Source organism: Schistocerca americana, chromosome 4, assembly GCF_021461395.2.
Source record: "Schistocerca americana isolate TAMUIC-IGC-003095 chromosome 4, iqSchAmer2.1, whole genome shotgun sequence".
Taxonomy (NCBI): Eukaryota; Metazoa; Arthropoda; class Insecta; order Orthoptera; family Acrididae; genus Schistocerca; species Schistocerca americana.
This window is the reverse complement of record NC_060122.1, coordinates 437,063,546-437,084,975: the sequence shown is the minus strand read 5'-3', so window position 1 is coordinate 437,084,975 and position 21,430 is coordinate 437,063,546. Positions and strand designations below refer to the sequence as shown.

Here is a 21,430-nt window from a genome sequence, read left to right as displayed (position 1 = left end):
CGTAAAGAGCATTTCAGCTTTCAAATCAATTCATTCATTTATTTTCTTCTTGAAACTGGCTAAGGATGTACATATAGCTGTTATTGTGCTCTCAGCTATTTTTCAGAAATTTTGTAATCCAGATCTTTGCATTCTAATTGGTGACTGCACTTCCTCAGTTCCATAAAGTATCTTGTAATATAAATTGAGAAAGAAGAGATCATGCAATGACATTATATTTAATGGAAACTACTTCTTATACATACAATATGTTAATTTAAAAATATGTGCCAGGAGTGCATCTGAAAATGGGGACCATACTTGCGTTCATTCAGTAGGAAAAGTTTCAGCTAGCCATTCAGATTCTGGTTTTCTATGATTTGTCTGAAATGGGCATTGATATTTATTTGAATAACTTGTTAGGATTGTCATTCTTGCACTACTTCAAAAATAAAATTATATATATATCATTACATTATATTTCCCACTTTGTATCTAGAGAGAATATGTTTTTGAAAGAGTCTTATTATTTCTCCAGTCACATAGATGCAAATAAAACCAAGTATATTGAACGCCTGAGAGAAGCTGTAGCCATTAAATCTGTGTCAGCATGGGAACACACGAGAAATGACATTGTAAAAATGGTTCATTGGACAAAAGAAAGACTAGAAAAGTTAGGTGCAGAAACAGAACTCCATGATGTTGGTACACAGGTTAGTATCCTCTAATTTTGTATGTTCATTTTGTTTTTAGAGAGAGTAAATGAATTAATTACAGCAAATTTCATCTAGGTTGGGGATGCCAGCACTTCACATTTTTGCCTATTACTTTCTTATTACTGGTAGGAAAAGTTATGCAATGCATTATTCTTTGCTTCCCGCATGTTTATAAAATGTAGACCTGAATTCTGGTACAGTTTAAGGTTTTTTTTTATATTGTGTGATATTGTTTGTAATTAGTATGTAGGTAACCACAATTTTGTATTTTTAGCAGTTGACCCTATAGTTGCATATATGTCCGTTGTGTTCCCTGACCCAATGAAACTTTTCAAAATTTGTTGGTTTCCATAATCTTGTTCAGCTACTGTCATAGAGGCCCTATGATTCACTTGTGTGACATGTTTCTAAAGCATTTGTCTTTTCTTGCAGTACAATTTGTCATATCCTAGCTATGAGAACTTGAGAGAATGATGGACTAAAATACATCTTTCAGTTATCAGTCAAGAGTTTCATTTAATAATTGTACCACAAGAATGAGGGAGAATAGTATTATTTGAGGATCAATATTATGTGGTATGAATAACAGCTAAAACAATATTACGTCATATAATTTACAATAAAATTTGGCAGATATTCAGTGTGATGTATTTCCTTAAGGGTTCACAACGTTATGTTTTCCTCACATATTTTCACTCACTTTTTCCTTTTGTATGTTTATCAACTACAGGCTCCGTGTTGTGTGTTCGTTGACTGTATTTTTTTCTCATAATTTCTATTCATGAATCAGGTGTCTTTGACATGTCAGTAACTATAGCATATCTTCAAAAGTGACTATTACGCTGCAATTCTTATTTAGCTTTTTTGGATCTTTCCTTCTTTGTTGTGAGGGGATTTCTAAGGGTAAGCTACACAGAATTATGGCAGACCAGGTAACAGTTATTGACTGCTAGAGAGTGACTTAAGAACATGACACTATTTTTCAACAGTCACCAAGGCTCTGTAACCAATAATAGGAATGTTCTACCAGTTGTTCGCCCTATTAAAGATAGAAATTCACTACTTCTTCATGGAGCCATTCGAGAACACTGTGTGAATGTTCTCATCACTGAAAAATCTTCTCCTTATCAGCATCACCCACATCTGTGTGGCTTTGGTAAAATTATTGGCACCATTTCACAACAGCTGGATGCCACATTGCATTTAGTTCATATACCCCATAATTTCATGGTGGATGTGTGTACAATTTAAACATTTTGCTCACAAGAACTGTACTGCACTACATGCTTCAACTTTGGAATATGTTTCTAGTTTTTGCTCCATTTCAATCCCATACTCATACCATAGCAGAATTGTGTCTATAGGCAACCTCGAACATGTAATCACTTCTGGCATTGTGCCACTCCTGTTGCATTACGATCTTAACATGAGATGACATGTTTAACTAACTTTTTGAAGCCCCCACCTACTTGTGCATTTATCTGCAATGTTAGCTGTCTTTGTATCCAGTTATTTTTCTCTTCAGTTTTTTCCTTAGAAATTGAAACTTGAAGCTTTGGTCAGAAAAGTGTGAGATGTGTACTGTGAATTTTTTTCATTTGGTTAATTATGGTGTATGTAATTGTAATACTGGAGACTACACGTTCAAATTGCCCAGGTTCACTACATCATAAAAAGACAGAAATGAGAATGCCGGGAATGGTATGTTGCTATCATTGTACCGCATACCCCACCTTCACAGGTTTGGGCAAAGATTCGATGCCTGTATGGACACCAGTCCACTGCAGGTGTATGTAATATTTCTGTGAATGGTGTTGTCTTCATTGGCCCGGATGCTGTCGCCAAACATTTTGCTTTGCATTATGCTTAAGCCTCTGCATCTGAGAATTATCAGCCTGCAATTTGTATTCTCAAAAAGCTGGTGGAGTGAATGCACTTACCAATTATTATATTTTACCTGGAACCATGTTATGTTCCATTCAGTGGGTGGGAATTTCTCATTGCCCTAGCTCTTTGTCCTGATATGGTTCCAGGGCCAGACCACATCCACATCAAAGTGCTCAAATACTTACCGGTGGATTGCCAATGTCACATCGTTGTCTTGGGGTCTTTTGGCTCTGTCCCAAGGTGAGTTTCGTCGAGGTTGCTGCAATTTGATCTGCCTGGAGTCCGCTATCAGGTCAGGTTTTCCCTGGCATCAGCATCTTATCACTGTTTTCTTTGACTGCAAAAGGCTTATGACACCACATAGCATCACCACATCCTCACTACCTCATATACATGCGATCTTTGGGGACCACTCCTAACTTTTTTGTGGAACTTCTTGTCCCATCATACTTTCTGGATTCAAGCTACAGGAGAACAGGGTCACCCAGAGCTCTACATTGAGTATGGCCCTTTTAATAGTGGTTATCAATGGTCTAGCTGCAGCTGTGGGGTCTTCTGTGTCATCTTTCCTCTATGCTGATGACTTTTGCATCTACTACTGCTCCTGAACTGTTGGTGACACTGAATGCCAACTGCAGGGTGCCATACAAAAGGCACAGTCCTGAGCTTTCAGTGGGTTTTTCACTGCCAGGACATGTGTCTTACATTTCTGTTGCCATTGTACTGTCCAACCCCAACCAGAACTCTGCCTTGATGACCAAGTGTTCAGTGTGGCGGAGTCTTGTTGGTTTATGGGATTGGTCTTTGATGCCCAAGTGACATGGTTTTACCATCTTTGACAATGTAAATGAACATGCTTGTCACATCTTAATACTTTTTGCTGCCTCAGTAACATCAGCTGGGGCACAGATCGCTCTACTCATTTGCAGCTTTACCAAGCTCATATCTCATCCTGCCTTGATTCTGGGAGCCTGACATATGGCTTGGCATCACCTTTCAGCGTGCGGAATCTGACTTGTGACAGGTGCTATTCAGATTAGTCCTGTGAACATTGTACTCCTGGAAGTACTCCAGGCTCCCTCCCCTAAAGATCAGGCAGCAACAACACCTGCTGAGCTATGTGATACAAACTCACTGCTCCACTGAGCTTAGAAACTGCTGGGTCCTTTCTACTGGTAGGCAGACCTACCTCCCACAACAGAGGCTGAGGACGTCACAGTCGTAGTTTGCATACAGAGTCTCTGCCCTGAAGTTCAACTTCCCCCACTATCACCTCTCGTCAGGGAGAAATCGTCTGTGCCCCCATGGTGTGTACCACATCCTTGGATATGTCTCAGGGGACACCAGGCTGCCCTTGCTAAATGGTGTGGCTTGACTCCTACCCTTCCCACTTTTCTAATTCTTATTAGTTTACATCTGTTGTTGTTTTACCGAGATTTGTTCCTTTTCTTCTGGTAATGGCAGGTGTGGAAGCACTGGTCAGATGGAGAGGTTGCATCTCCCATTGCATAACATGTCCCAGGGGCTCCAGCTACTTTCTGTGCATGGGAGCTTTCCCACTTTCACACTTTTACCCCTCTGTCAACTCTTCTTGGTTTTCTTGATTCTGTGATACAATCAGGTTAATTGGTATTCGTTTTTTTTGTTTCATTCCTCTCTGGGGAGTATTCCTGGCTTGACACACAAAGGATTTAGGGACCTATGACCTTGTTGGTTGGTCAGTCAAACACCATCATCCGTAACCATTAATTTGAGTGAGAGGCCCCTGACACCTATTAAGTCGAAAGAAAGAAAGAAAGAAAGAAAGAAAGAAAAATATTATGACTGCACCTACTGCTAAAATGGTTTTAACTTCACACCCAAAATCCAGCATGGTAGCCAATCTGCCATGGTGTGGTCATCATGTACCCTCATGTTCGTAGCCCTCTGTCAACTTATAGGTTGCACTGTTGATGCCTGAGCTATAACCTTCCCAGTATGCTGAAGAGTAGGTGCCTGTCTAAGCTGGGGCACTGGGACTCTGGGCAATGGTATTATGCCAAGTACCATTTTAAATGGTGGAATCACACCCACGGTGACAGCTTCTGATGAGAGTGAATTATATTAGGGCAGATGATCCACAGTGAAATGGTCATCTGACAGATTGAAAGCAAGATTTTAATTCAGGGGCTTACAACCTGATGATGAATCTGTCTTGGGCCTCACCATGAAAGGGATAATCAGGTGAGGAGAAATGGAGGTGGACCATTTGCTCAGTTCTTGGTATCCTCTGGAACTGATGGAAGAATTTTTTTTGAGCACCAAAGCCATTGTTTTGGTTGAAAATATTGAGGACAGGTTCAGAGGAGTTGCTGCAGTAGAGGAAATGAGAACTGGAACTCTGTTGATCAAAACTTTGAATGCTGAACAATCACAGGCAAATTATGCCTTGAATGCTCAAGAATAAACAAGTGGCCATCTTTCCTCCTAATAAACTCAACATGATTCAGGGTATCATCATCCACTGGGACCTAATGCTAAAAACAGATGAAGAAGTGCATGTAAACTAGAGCAGCATGGAGTATATTTTGTTTGTCGCTTTCATAGAGGATCTAAGTCTAATAGAGTGGATGCTGGAGCTTTCATCCTAGCCTTCGATGGCTTATAGATGTGAGGTCAAGCCCTATTTTCGTCCTCCTGTGAGATGTTTTAGGTGCAGAGGATTAGACATATGTCCTCCTGCTCTACTATTAAGGCTACTTGTAGGAAGGACAAAACATTAGGAGATCCCTTTCAGACAATCTCCTACATATGTTAACTGCCCAGAACACCACCCCTCTCATTCGCTGACATTTTCAGTTTTGTAAGAGGGAGAGGAAAACCCAGGAATATGAAACACTTGACCTCCTGTCATATCAAGATGCTAAGAAAAAATTTGAATGACTCCACCCAATCAATATGATGTCAAACTTTGCACACATTGTGTCAAAGTCCACTCCTAGTGTGATGATCAGGTCTCAAACAGTAACTCCCATCTCTAGCCCTGTGTCAGTGCCTGTTTCTCAGTTAGGGGAGTTGACACCAACTCCCTCCACCCACAGACCCACAGCACTGGTGGTAGTCACCCCATCAGTGCAGCTGGAGATGCCTTGTCCTCCTCTGTCATCACCAGGGGAAAGAGCACCTCCCAAGATGCCTCGCTCCCACAAGAAAACAGACCACCAGTCTGCCACCAAACAGTGGCTGAAAGAGCCACGTGCGTTGGGTCATAATGAAGAATGGGCCACTTCTGTTCCAGAAGTCAAGACAGTAAAATCCTCACAAAAACAGAAACCATGCAGCGAGTGACAAGAAGGAAAAATTCGAAGTCAAATTGAGCACTGCTGCTGTGGTCAGTCTGGTCCCCACCATTCACGAGGTCAAGCCTTTGAATGCTGATGAAGAATCATACATTCAGGTGGAGTCTGACTCAGCAGCAAAGTAATATAATTTCTTGTTTTCCCCTTCATTGCTCAGATCCCACTCTGACATTCCTTAAGTGGAACTGCAGTGACTACCATCATCACCTGGCAGAACTCCGTCAATTAATGGCTACATACTCTGCAACTGATGTGGCATTTCAAGTAAAATGGTTCTCAGAAATCCATACTATTAAAAATTACAAATCCTACTGTAAAAGTTGTGTTAACACTGTGAGAATTCAGTATGCTCATACGCTCTTGACATTTCAGTGAGCAGGTGCCACTAACCTCTGCATTAGAAGCTGTGGCTGGACATGTCTACCTGGCAGTTAGGGTAACAGTAAGTAACATCTGTCTGCCCCCAAACAGGTGCATACCATATCACGAGCTGGTAGATTTAGTGGAACTTCTGCCTCCAATCTTCCTCCTACTGAGGGACTTGAGTGCCCTCAATCCTCTGTAGAGCAGTCAAGCTACATTTAGCAGGGACCAAGTAATGGAGCTATTGATTTCAGACCAGGAGGTCTGCCTACTTAACACTGGAGCTGCATGCAACACATTTCAGTATGGCCTGTCAAATATGCTCAGGCATAGATATTACAGTCTGTAGCCTAAGCATCTCACCCTTGATCCAGTGATATGTCCCTGGTGACCTCTGCAACAGTGACCTCATGGATGTCACTCTCTCTTTCTCAAACCACTGATCAGTGGACATGCATCACTGTCCTTGTTGGTCACTTCAGAAAACGAATTGGCAAGCTTTTTTTCTCCAAAGCTAGTTTCGAAACCAGCAAAGAGAAGGATATTGAAGGAGTGATATAAGACACTAATGACGTAATTATACAATTATACAGGCTGTGGAAACGATGATACCGCATACTCCAGCCCTTTCCACTGGAAACTTGTGCAGTGATGCTCCAAAGAAATAGCTACACTACCAGAGAATGTTGAAGTTCACTTCAACAACATAAATGCCATCCTTCTACAGAGCATTTAATAGCATTCATCAAGTGAAGTCATGGTTTCTAAAAAAGAGAGAGAGAGAGAGAGAGAGAGAGAGAGAGAGAGAGAGAGAGAGAGAGAGAAAGCAGGGGCGACAGGAACAGTGTGTATCATCTATCAGAGCCAACATCCCATCTTCTCAAGTATGGACTAAACTCTGTCGCTTCTGTGGCCACACACCATCTGCAGTAGTTCCTGGTATCTCCCTCAATGTTGACATCAGTACTGATCCCGAAGTCATTGCTGAATGCTTCATGGTAATTTTGCTGAAGTGTTTGCGTGCAGTAACTACCATCCTATTTCCCTGACCCACAAACACCTGACAGAGCAAAACTGCATATCCTTCATGCACAAGGCCTCAAAAAATACAATGTTCCATTTAGTGAATGAGAGTTTGAGAAACAGCCCATGGTCCGTGTAAAATTCACAATCAAATGCTTAAACATCTTAGCAGTGACAGCATAAAATTCATCCTCAGGTTTATCAATCATATTTGGTGGGAAAGGCCACCACATCCCAATGGTATGGCAGTATTGTTTTTCGTATCCCAAAAATTAAAAGAAAAAAAACCCTCAAATTCTGACTAATTATTGACCACTTTCTCTTATAATTGAGCTGTGTAAATTTTTCAAAAGAGTGGTCAATTGATGACTCTGTTGGTGCCTGGAAGCCAGAAGGCATTTATCACAATTTCAGAGTAGTTTTTGAGCATTGCATCCACCTGAAACCTGCAGTGCGCAGTGGTTTCGCACATCACCAACACCTGATTGCTGTTTTCTTTGACCTACAGATTGCATATGATACTATCTGGTGCCATCACATCCCGTCTACAATACATGAGTGGGGCTTCTGGGTCTTCCTACTCATTTTATCCTGAATTTTCTATCACTCTGACTTTTTCAATTCTGAATAGGTTCAACCCGTAGCAGCCAATATGTACAGGAAACTGGGGCCGTCGGGGGATTAGCTCTGAGTGCAACCATCTTCACCACTGCAGTCAATGGTATTGTGACTGCAGTAAGACCCACTGCATGTGGCCAATTTCTACCTGTATTACAGCTCTATGTTATTGCACATTGCAGCGCGTCAACTTCCGGGAGCCATAGAGAAAGTATGTAATGGGGACCTGAAGTATGGACATTAATTTTCTGCCATTTGTGTCATGGAGATTTTTGACTGGGGACTGTGCATCCGCACCCAGAACTTTTTATTGTAATGATGTACTTTAGTTTTTGAATGTTTCAAATATGACAATAAGTTAACATGGTTATCATATGTCTGCCATCTCAAGGAAAAGTGTATAAGGAAACTTAATATCCCCAGATTTCTCAGCAACACCTCCCGCGAAGGAGTGGGAGGGGGAGGGGGGGGGCAATGTAGACTGCACAGTTCTTCCATGATTCTACAAAGCTTTGATTTCTTCCTGCTTGGACTATGGACGTGTTGCTTACAGGTCAGCAGCACCATCAGTACTGAGCTTGTTAAACCTTGTCCACCACAGTGATGTGCTGTTGGCAGCTGAAGCCTTCCATAAGAACCCCATAGGCATTCCCCTAATAGAAGTTGGAATCCCAGCACTGAGGGTCAGACACTAGCAACTTTTTGTGAAATATGCAGCCACAAACTATCAGATGCCTAACAGTCTATGTGAATCGGCTCTTGTTTCACAGTCAACAATTCAGACTATTTAGAAATCATTCAAAAATAGGGGGACCAGCTGGGTAATGATTGGGTGCTCCGTGCAAGGAGCTCCAACTGTCTTCTCTTTCCTGTGTGCGCAGAGTTCTTTCTTGGCATCCTCCCCGTGTTGTGTATCTAGTCCTATGATTAGGATGGACCTGTTGTGTGGCCCTAAGGAAACTACTGCTCTGATCATTCTCAGACACCTATTCTGTTAGGATCTCCATGACTACCTGAATCCAGTGTGCATCTACACACATGGATCAAAAGCTAATGACAGGGTTGGTTATGCTTTTGCACACAAGGGGACATGAGAAGCACTCTGTGAAGTTCATCCAGAATATACATTACAGAGTTGGTTGCCACAAACGGGCTCTGCAATACATTAAAACTCATGGTGGACTTTCTTATTTGTAGTAACTCCACGAGTTGCTTACAAGGCATACTCAGCACTACCCATAAATTTTTTGGTCACTAATATCCAAGACAACAGATTAAGACCTACAAGCTGACCTTCACAGCTGCAGAACCATCTAGACACCAAGCCACATGGGTATTCCAGGAAATGAATTCATTCACAAATTAGATAAAATGGTTCAAATGGCTCTGAGCACTATGGAACTTAACATCTGAGGTCATCAGTCCCCTGGACTTAGAACTACTTAAACCTAACTAACCTAAGGACACCACACACATCCATGGCCAAGGCAGGATTCGAACTTGCGACCGTAGCAGCAGCACGGTTCTGGATTGAAGCACCTAGAACTGCTCGGCCACAAATTAGATAAAGACACAGCCACAAGAGACAAATTTGAACTCAGTGTACCAGATCTAAAATTGCAAATGTGTCATAAAAATTTCAAAATATTGGATATGAAATGGCAGGCTACCACAACACTTGACAAGCTGAGTGCTGTCCAGGACCCCACCACAGTATAGCATATTCCCTCCGAGCCTCTCGGAAAGATGTCATTGTACTGTGCTGACTGTATTGTCCACATCAAGAGTTCCATTTATGTCAAGAGGACTGCCTTCAATGCAGCTGTGGTAGCCGTCTCATTATAGTTGATATTCTGACAGTGTGTGCCCTGCTGGCTGATTTGAGATGGGCCATTGACTTATCTACCTACTTACCCAGATACTTGCAGGTGATGGAATATCAGCTAACAAAAGTCAAATATTTCCTGAGGGGAAGTGGATTTCATAATAAAGTGTAATGTATCTCAACATTTGGTGTCAAGGGTGCAAATGGGGGCATGCCTCTTGCTGTGGCATTTTACCTGACTGGCCTTTGGCTGCTTTGTACCCCTGCACTTTCATGCATTTTTTAATATTTATGTATGTATTTCGTTTAGTCAAACTGACACTCCCACTCATACGATCTTCATTTTCTCCCCACATTTTTGTAGTACTGACTGACTATGATGACTCTTCTTGATGTATCCTTCAGTGACTGGCAACTGTTTTTACCTACCTATGTTTTCTCACACTAGTGTTGCACAAATTTTCATCTCCAATGACAAGGTCAGACACTGAAGCTAATGATTTTTCTTTTCCTGTTCCACATCATTTTATGTGAATTTACAGTGCAATGAAAACCAATAACCAAGGTATTTAGTTTCTTTAAAATCATAATCATCATCAGATTAACTGTGATAAGAACAGTGACAGGAAAAAATGAAAAATAAAAAAAATAGTTATATTGCTTCTATTTTATTACTTAAAAACTGATATCATATAATATATTAATAATATTTAAATGTTAGTACAATTCTTAATTAGTTTATTTACTTATTTATTAAATGTTGTTGTTACAGGTTACTCCAAGTGGAAAAAAATTACCTTTGCCACCTGTTTTATGTGGTATTCTTGGTAAAGATCCAAAGAAGAAAACGGTTTGTGTGTATGGACACTTAGATGTTCAACCTGCTGCAGTTACTGATGGATGGCACACTGACCCTTTCACTCTGACAGAAAAAGATGGGAAACTGTATGGAAGAGGTGCCACAGATGATAAAGGCCCAGTTATTGGCTGGATTAATGCAATAGAAGCATATAAAAATCTTGGCATTGAAGTACCAGTTAATATCAAAGTAAGTTGTGTTTATCCATGGAGTAAGTAAACATTTTTCTCCTATCAATTACAGAAATGCCACAGTGAATCATTTGCTGTTTGCACTTAAAATTTGATTTCTTTTTACCTCTTTACATTTGATTGTTGATTGTGGTACTTTATACATGGTGGGGCTTTAGACAAATTTGCTGATTTGTAGTATTTTTCCAATACCAGTTTGCTTGTGAAGACTGACAATATCTTCATATGAAATACTGTCTAGCAAGATGATATCTGGAACATGTATCGGCAGGAATATTTTCTCCTCTAGAAAGGTATTGAATATATCTGATGAACTGACAGAAATTCCAGATGTTGCAGTTGCCTAGGTGCTATTTTTCTTCTGGACACTGTTTGAAAGCAAGTGTTGATGGCTTGTGGTGTGTGAATATTGTGAATTCTCTGCCTTCCAGAAGATAACAAAAGTGTTTGACTGCTGGATATGCTGCTAACAATTCACAATCATAGGTACAACAGTTACAGTGTTTGTGGGTCAGAGACGTAGGGAGAAGCGCAAATGGCACAGGTGTTTCTTCTTGCAATTGGTGAAAAGAAGCACCTATATCATAGTCCAAAGCATCAACCATCAAAATTAAGGGTAGATGTGTTCAGGGATGAGCAAGCTGAATTACACTGGCAAGTTCTACTCTTAACCTTGTGATTGATTTGTCTGCTTTATCGATCCATGTAATAGGGATGATTACCCTTCCTCTTGATGTTCTTGCACAAGTTAAACGAAGATTGTTGGATTTCTGCTGTAGAAGTTTACCAGTCTGAGTTCTGTTACTGTTTCAGGATGAGGAAAATCTTTGCTTACTTTCAATTTTTCCTCTTGTTGTAAAATTCCATGCTGTGATACAAGATAACACAAGCTAACACAGGTCAGCAACTGGAAGCAGTTAATTCTGTGAATTATCTGGAAGTAGGTATTAGGAGTGATTTCAAATGGAATGATCATATAAAGTTGATTGTCGGTAAAGCGGATGCCAGACTGAAATTCATTGGAAGAATCCTAAGGAAATGCAATCTGAAAACAAAGGAAGTAGGTTACAGTATGCTTGTTTGCCCACTGCTTGAATATTGCTCGCCAGTGTGGGATCCATACCAGATAGGGTTGATAGAAGAGATAGAGAAGATCCAACGGAGAGCAGCGCGCTTCGTTACAGGATCATTTAGTAATCGCGAAAGCATTATGGAGATGATAGATAAACTCCAGTGGAAGACTCTGCAGGAGAGACGCTCAGTAGCTCAGTACGGGCTTTTGTTGAAGTTTCGAGAACATACCTTCACCGAGGAGTCAAGCAGTATATTGCTTCCTCCTACATATATCTCGCGAAGAGACCATGAGGATAAAATCAGAGAGATTAGAGCCCACACAGAGGCATACCGACCATCCTTCTTTCCACAAACAATACGAGACTGGAATAGAAGGGAGAACCGATAGAGGTACTCAAGGTACCCTCCACCACACACAGTCAGGTGGCTTGCGGAGTATGGATGTGGATGTAGATGTAGATGTAGATGTAGATGTAGATATAGATATCACTTTATCCCCAAAAATGCATTTCCCCACATTTATATTAAAATGTTAATAATCCGGACATTCAAGATGATGTTGCAGATACATTATATGTTCTTCATCTAATGCTGAGGTAATGAGAATGCCATCTAAGTAGGAATACAAAAAGGCAAATCATCCAAAATTGTCTGAATAAACCATTGGAATGTTTGGGCTGCACTGCAGAGAGCAAATGGCATTTTCAAAAATGTGAAAAGTCCAAATGGTGTAAATAACAGCTGTTTCAGGCACATCTTATGCCACACCAGGAATGTTGTTATAACCTCAGATAAAGTCAGTTTTAGAGAATATCTTTCTGTTTAAGAGTTAGCAGTTGATATCTTGTAAATGAAGCACCGGATGGTAGTCTGACACAGTGACAGCATTTACAGCTCTGTAATCTCCACAGAGACGCTAAGTTCCATTTTTCTTTGGAACAAGATGAGAAGATTAGACCAGCAACTTTTAGAAGGACGATATAACCCAAGGTTGATGACATCTAGAAATTCAATTTTTTCTCTTGCAAATTTTACTGGTGATAAGTGTCTGGCTCCTGCAGACCCTGGAGGTCCTGTAGTTGTGTAGACATATTTCCTATACTTAAGGGCATCCATAAAAACAAAAGAACAGCCTTATTCTCATGTTTCTTTGCCAGAAAGGTGATATTTTCACAGCCATATGCGATATTTCTGTGCTTGTGTTCTTTGATGGAGGGCTTGCCATAAAACAGTGTATATAAATTAATGCCATAAAATTAGTATAATGTTTGTGATTTTTGCACACTTACAATCATGTTATGGGTTCTGCAGCTATGGTATAGTAAAAATAATTCCTTATTTAGCACTAAACAAAACTACAATAAATGCGCGTATATTTTTTGAAATCATGTTGTATAGGAAATGATAAACTGAAATAAAAGACTACGTACCTCAATATGTAGCAATATTTTTAACAGAATTTATATTTCACTGCATCAATAGCAACCACAAGCTCAATGCTAATAAAATTAATCAAACCACACCCTTTTGTGATTACTCCTCCCTCCCCCCCCCCCCCCCCCCCTGAAAAAGAGCTCCTGCCTTTGCCTAGAGGGTACAAATCTTCGCCTCTTGTTCTGTGATCTTCCTGTCTTTTTAAGCAAACCCAGAGTATACATAGGTAGCCTCACTGTGAATATATTCTTCTGTCTCCCTGCATCTTTTTATTTACTTGCATGATAAATATTCCCTAGAAGCATTACAGTGCCATAAATCTTCTTTAAAGGTATAGGTAACAGCTTGAATATATTTTCATCTTATGAAAATCTGAGTGTTTATTTCCTTTTGTTACAGTTTGTGTTTGAAGGAATGGAAGAATCGGGCAGTGAAGGATTAGATGAATTGTTATATTCTGTCAAAGATACATTTCTGAAGGATATAGACTATGTTTGTATTTCTGATAATTATTGGCTTGGAACAACCAAGCCATGTTTGACTTATGGGCTAAGAGGAATTTGCTACTTCTTTATTGAAGTTGAGTCATCTGCAAAGGATCTGCATAGTGGTGTGATGGGAGGCACTGTGTAAGTATTTCAATTCTGATATTAATATAATAGAGGGAAACATTCCACGTGGGAAAAATATATCTAAAAAACAAAGATGATGTGACTTACCAAACGAAAGCACTGGCAGGTCGATAGACACACAAACAAATCTTTGACGAGGGCTGTTTGGTTGAATCTGGGATATGGTTTGACTGTTGTATTCTTGATTTTTGAGCATTTTGGTATAAATAAGTGGAAAAGAGAGGTTTCCCCTTTCAGATGTGGAGTGGAAATTGTTGGTGTGCACTTTTTTATCCTTATGATGGACAGCCATGGCAAAAATTATCATATTACTCCAGAACAAATCTGAATGCTTTCACAGTACTATATAAAACGGTCCAGTTGTTTGTGTGTCTATCGACCTGCCAGCGCTTTCATTTGGTAAGTCACATCATCTTTGTTTTTTAGATATATTTCAATTCTGATATGCATATAATGTTGCTTGCACAGTTTCGAACATATTTTTTTAAATTTTATGGCAAGTGTCACATAAGTGAAAAGTGCCCTCTTTTGTAATTGGGACTAGTGACATAAAAAAGGATGAATAAACAAAAGCAATGGAAATAAATACCCCTCCCCCCCCCTCTCTCTCTCTCTCTCTCTCCCCCTCCCTCTCCCCCCCCCCCCTCCCTCCTTCTCTCACCTTTCTCTTGTTTCTTGTAGCTTTCTGTTCCCAACTGGAAAAAAATAAATGTGGATGTAACATGAGTTCTGTTGTTTAATGTGAATTCATCTGACTCATTAGAAGAAGTGATGAACTTTTTTGTATTTATCTAACATAATAAGTTTTAATTTGCCACACTTGAAATTAGTAGATGGTCAAGAAGTCAACAAATATTACATGCTAGAACAGGTTTCTCGTATATATAGCTAATAAGAAGTGCAGTCCTAAGCTAAAGTTTATGTTCAAGATATGTCACTGCTTCAGATGTGTCACTTCAGCCTTACTTAAGATTTTTTTGTGACTCAGCATATTGTTAAATGTGACTTCCACAGGAGTATTTGTCTTTGTAAAGAACATTAACCTCTAAGAAAAAAGGGAAAAAAACTATGTTTCACTGTAGTTCAGCTAACAACATTGTTGACTGGATCTCTCTTCTTGTTAGTGAAAACTGGTGATTGCAGTAATGCATACTAATTTCCTCTCAGAGCTAGGGATATGGTTTGACTGTTGTATTCTTGATTTTTGATCATTTTGGTATAAATAAGTGGAAAGAGAGGTTTCCCCTTTCAGATGTGGAGTGGAAATTGTTGGCGTGCACTTTTTTATCCTTATGATGGACAGCCATGGCAAAAATTATCATATTACTCCAGAACAAATCTGAATGCTTTCACAGTACTGTATAAAACGGTCCAGTTGCTCTGTGTAGGAATGCAGAAGTGAGAAAAATCAACCATGCACTCTCTCCTATTCAACTAATTACAACAATATCATATTACATATCAAGGTGTCCAAGAATAATTTATTTAATTCAGATTTAAATCGTATTTCATCCCAGTGTTTTCTCCTTTTGTCTAGTCATATTGTCTTTGGATTATCCTTTTAGAAATGATTTACTCTAATATTTATTGTCACTGTTAACCATTTCAGCTGTACTTGCACCTAAAGTAGTTGCAAGAAGCAGATTTCTTTCTCAGATTTCTGTAACTTTGGAAAAATAGTACAGAAATCCACATTGTGTCAAAACAAAATTATTTATTTACTGCTGTGGCACTTATATAGCCATTAGCCTTGAAGTCACAAGCCTACAGCAATAAAATTGGAAGAGAAAAAATTTAACAGTGATAAGAAGCATACAAGGTGGATTCCAAAATTTTTGGGACTGGTGCTGCCATCTGGAAAGTAGGCGTAGTAGATCTTTGCACCGCTAGGTGGCAAGAACTGCACATCTGATGAGTCAGTGTGTGGAGTGGCATTCAGCTGGGAGGATGTGTTGTGTGTCCATGGTGATTTCCGTAATACTCTGTGTTTGGTGTGTGGCGATTTTACGATGGATCCATGAACAGAACGTCACCTGTGTATCAAATTCTGTGTGAATCTCGGGAAAATTGCTACGGAGACCCTTCAATGATTCAACTGGATTTACTGTTATGACCCAAAGACAAAGCAACAATTGTCCCAGTGGAAGAGCCCAGGCTCTCCAAGACCCAAAAAAAGCGAGATAGGTGAAGAGCAAAGTGAAGATCATGATCTTCATCTTTGATACCAAGGGAATTGTGCACAAAGAATTTGTCCCATCCAACCAAACAGTGAATTCCATGTACTACTGTGATGGTTTGCGACAGCTCCGTGAAAACGTGCGGCGATGACGGCGCGATCTTTGGCATCAAGGGAACTGGCTGCTGCATCATGACAACACGTCCTGTCTCACATCCTTACTCACAGGACCTTTTTGGCAAAAAACAACATGGCGGTTGTATCCCACCCACCATAGCCACGAGATTTGGCACCTTGCGACTTTGTGTTATTCCCAAAACTGAAACTCAAGTTGGAAGGCCGTCAGTTCGACACTCTAGAGAGGATTCAAGAAGCATCACTGGCAGTGATAAATGCCCTCAAGGAACAGGACTTCCAGAAAATGTTTGACCAGTGGCAGAAGTGCTGGGACCGCTGTGTACGTGCGAATGGGAACTACTTCGAGGGTGGTGGTGATCATTAGTCCAAAGGTAAGGTTTTCAACAGATGACAGCACCAGTCCTGAAAATTTTGGATAACACCTTTTATATCTGAAGCTACTTTATGCACAACAAAGTATGGTGTAATAACATTACAAATTCATCATTTTATCTCTTGCTTCTCAGTACCTGTCCACAACATGTTTTGCAGACAGTGGTGTATAAATAATTAAGCATAAAGCGTCCATGGAATCCCAGCTGTTGCAGTGTGTGCAGCTTGAACTGTCAAGAATAGCTAGATTGTGAAAAGGGCTGCTGAAGTGGTTGTGTCATGTTGTGCTTGGAAATCTCAAAACAGCTTCTCTTCGGGGCCATTCTGGGAGTGAAAATTACAAAGCACCTTTCGAAGGATTATACTTGATTTTTATATGCAGACCAGCTTGATAATGAATGTTTGCAGCTGCTCTGGTCTTTCATTTCACTCCCTCTAGTTCCCCTGTGGAAGGGTATCCACTGAAAGCAGGTATTCTTGCCTGTGTCATAACTTTCCAATGTTTTCTCTGCACACTGGAAGCACCACGTAATTACAGATCACCAATGCAGCTGTTTTTGAAATACTTAATATTACTGGTTTACCAAATCTGATATCTGTAGGTAAAATGATACAGAGCAATAGTTATGGCTGTAATGTCTCCATCAAAATATATATGTTGTTTCCTAATGTTACGTATCCTGTGCATTGTTGGCATTCTATTCTGGCTCCCATGTCTCTAATCTTCTCTGGAATCCATCACTGTAAACCTGTAGCTATTTATTTTCTTCATATCAAGATCTAATAGTTTTCAGTGCAGAAACTTTGAGCACTTAGACTCTTTTTTTCCCCTAACCATTACGTAAAATGTAGTGTGTGACTGGTGTGATGCAACTCAAGTGGGCTGGTTGGAGTCAGTAGCTTACATTTATCCAATGATATGCATAGTTTTATTTCCTACATTACTTTTTAGACATAACCCTCCTGCAGTTTTAGCCTGTGGCTACTATGGTAGGAGTGGTGATGGTACTGTAAGTCTGATAAGGCTGTGAGCCTTTGCGTATTTTTAAAGTAGATTCAGATATCTGAGATCTTGAATTTGTAGTGGAAATTTTACAGCATGGGCTATCATTCTCATCACTTGGTTAGGAACGCACTCTATTTTGTTGTGGTGGTTGGGGGGGTGGAGGATGGGGAGAGGGGGGGGGGGGGGAATATCCAATTCCAGGAAACATTTTTCTTTAATAATTTATACAAATTTGGAGAGTTCGTACTATGGTCACTGATGAATTTCCGGTAGAAATAGCACATCCCTGTGAAAGATATCAACTGTTTTTTGGTCACTGGCCTCATACTTTCTGCAGTAGTCTTGATCTTATCCGTGTTAGACAGTATCCCTTCAGTTGTTAATTGATGGGCTAAAGAAGTTAATTCCACATGCATAAATTCATGTTTACTAAGTTTGAGTGTCATTCCCCCATTCTGTAATGCCCTGAACACCTTTTCTAACAACAGACAATGTCCGTGCCATATACCACTAGTGATCAGTATATCATCTACGTACACTGTAAGCTGCCTCATCAACTCATACCCAAGTACATGACTCAGTGGTTTAATAAAAATAGTATCTTATATGAATAGATTAAATGGAACAGCTCTCAGCATGTATGTCCTTCCCTCAAACAAAAAAGCTGTATATCTTCACATTTTCTTGGAAGTGGCACCTGCCATAACACACAGGTCAGATCCACACTAGACATTAACATCACATTATTAAATTTTAGCAACAACTCATTCATAGTTTATGGTTGGTCATTTTCTCTTACCACTATTTTACTGTATTTAGTCTCCTGGCATCTAGCACATTGTGTACAGTTCCGTCCTTCTTCCTAACCTCTACAATTGGACTGTTGTATTCACTCCTTTCCTGTTCTCATACTTTCCATTCCAGCATTTGTTGAATTCTATCCGTGACTGCATCTTTGTCCCTCATTGCAATCAGGAAAGGCTTTACCTTAATGACAACATGAGGTGACACGTTAAGCGAATACTCAAAATTCACTACCTTCCCTGGCTTATCAGAAAACACACTTTTATGTTTATGCAGAAGTTCACCCTGTTGAAACCTTCTCACTTCTGATAAGTCCTGCATCTCCTTTACCTTATTATCTATTTGTTCACCTGCACATGACTCCTCATACTTTTCATTTTCCTTCTGTAAATGTGCCATCACTGTATCTTCTTTTAATTCTTCTTTAAACTTTGTTCTCTTTTAGTACCCTCCAGCATCAAAATCCAAAATTATATCCTTATCCCCAATATTACAGCCATATTTATACAGAAAGTCCATGCTGTAAATAATGTTTACTGGCAATCCTGAAATGATAAAACAGCACACACTAAAACAATAATTATTTATCGTAAATTCTAAAATTATTTTATTTCTGATGGACTTATTGCATGCCCCAGTTGCACTTACAATTAGCTCTAGTAGATTCCTACTTCTTACTCGTTGCCACAAGGATTCAAACACAGGTGATATATTTGAGCCAGTATCCAGCAATGCTTCACTTTCAACATTCCGCACTATTAACTTGACAATAGGATGCACCTTCTGTACGTTTATGACTTTTAATTCAGCTTCCTCCATCATATCGACCTCAGTTTCCTCCCTGCTCTCTTTATCCATCATACATGCATCCCCACACCCATTCCCATATTCAGTCTCCATATCCCCTTTAAATAAATCATTAGATATTTCACTTGCATTCCCATATTTCAATTTCTGCATCTTTCTAGCCACTTTGGATTTTAACTGCTCCCATTCCTCTGGCACCAACATCTGAAGCACCTTTGCATATCACACCCCACAATTTACATTAATGCTCCTCCTTCACCATCCATTCATTGATAATATCCCTACTTAGACCCACATGATTTCTGTCTTCCCTGAATACAAATGTTTTCACTGTATTTACTGAGCAGATCAATTCATTATTAATAAAACTGATATTACCTTGCTCTATCTTTGGTACTGGCATATTCAAATCTTTCACACTTGCTAGACCATTGTCACATACAATATCATCTGCCTCCTTTGTAATAAACTCATTTACATTATGCAAAGAACTCTTGAGATTTACTCCGCCAATACTGTCAGCAACATTTATTAGAGTTCTAACAGGCTCAGCTCCAATTTCCAGTCCCGCAGCACCCCCAAATGTAGACAAACCAATGCTATTCTCGTCCCCTATCAAATAACTCCCTTATGCAACCCAGTTCATTGTCACATCACTGATACTTCTCCCCCTTGTATCTTTATTTCTCTTATTAAATTTCATAAAACCTCCCCACATATAAGTGTTACCCAGCACAGCATCCATCTGGCATATAGCCAACTTCCTCCTTTCCCTCTAATGTTTATTGTACCCTTCTCTGGTCCTATTCACAGCATATGTCCTAGTCGTCCTATGCACCTTAGGTGAAGCTCTGTCTGACTTTCTGTCCACCTACTTTGAAATTCTGCACTGTGTCATCCCCTGTGCCTGTGTTCATTATCATTTCTTCTAGGTGGTAGTCATTTCTACCCCTTTAATGGTTTATTTCTTCTCTGTCCTGGCTGTTTCTCCAGTCCCCATTCTTATTACTTGACCACCTGTTCCCATTATCATTGAAATTATTTTCATAACTGTTACCCTTATTCTGATTTCTGCGATCTTCCTTGTGTTCTACCAATTTTGGTTTATAGCACAGTGCCCTCTCCATGTTCTCAATAAAATTCAAAAACGCTTCCATTGAATCAGTAGGGCTATGTATTAGATCCCATTGCAAGTTCTCTGACAACCTTCTTTTTAATGTTGTTATTTCTGTTAGTACCCCTAATGGTCTGTCTAAATGCATTAGTTTGCTGAGCTCCTCACACTGAATTCTCTTGTAGTTTCTCTACCACTTCTGTATTTTAGCCTATTTAAGAAATCATTTTGCAACCTTAATTGCCTGGCCTGCCCCCCAATATTTATGCAAGAACATTGCTTCAAATTTCTTATTGTCTACTAATTCCTCAGCATCCTGATTAGCCCAAGTCTGAGCTGGTTCCTCCAGCTTTCTCTTTAGAAATTTAACTATTGCCTCCTCACTCATCGCTATTACAAAGCTATCTTTGTATGTAGCCAAGAAATCTACACATAGTACTTACTTTCACCATTGAATGGCTTTATATTACTACTAATTCCCATGGGACACACTATCATCATGCCTGCCTGTCCTGCTGCTGCATTACTTAGGGTTTCATTCAGATTGTCTATCTTTCCTTGCATCATTTTGGCTTCCCCTTTTAACTTTTCATTGCCGATTTTAATTACAGATTCTAGTTCAACATCTGTCTGGAGTTCACATTTCCTGCACTGTTCTCCTTTGCTTCAATTTATCCCCCAAGTTCAGATTCTACAGTCTCCACATTGGTTCCCAGCTCCTTTTCTACTTTGTCCATTTATTGGCTCCCTTTTGAAGATTTTTCATGAGTTTCTAGTTTATTTTCAAGTTTTTCCAATCAGATCTCCAACAGCTCAAACTTTTGATTTACTGCATTTATTTTCTCTCCAAGTTCAGTTTCAGATTTTATACTTCCATCTAGATCAAATTTTATGTTTTCCAATTTTAAATCTAAACTTTCAACTAATTTCTCAATCAGTGTGTTCAATAATCGAGTGAGTTCACTTCCTGGCACCCAACCATGCTCCTTTGGCATAACAGAGCTTCTACTATCACTCCCAACATCCTCTGATCTTCATTCACTTGGAAGTTTCTGTATCTCATCATCCATGGCT

At 39.7% G+C, this 21,430-nt stretch overlaps 1 protein-coding gene across 1 annotated transcript in view; it reads left to right on the top strand.

Annotated features, from left to right (window-relative positions):
* LOC124612769 (cytosolic non-specific dipeptidase) overlaps positions 1-21,430 on the top strand; it is a 165,609-nt gene that overhangs the window by 93,912 nt on the left and 50,267 nt on the right. Inside the window, exons 2-4 of the mRNA XM_047141164.1 lie at positions 518-692; positions 10,522-10,797; positions 13,707-13,936. Coding sequence (XP_046997120.1) covers positions 518-692; positions 10,522-10,797; positions 13,707-13,936 — 681 coding nt within the window. The remainder of the gene's footprint in view (positions 1-517; positions 693-10,521; positions 10,798-13,706; positions 13,937-21,430) is intronic.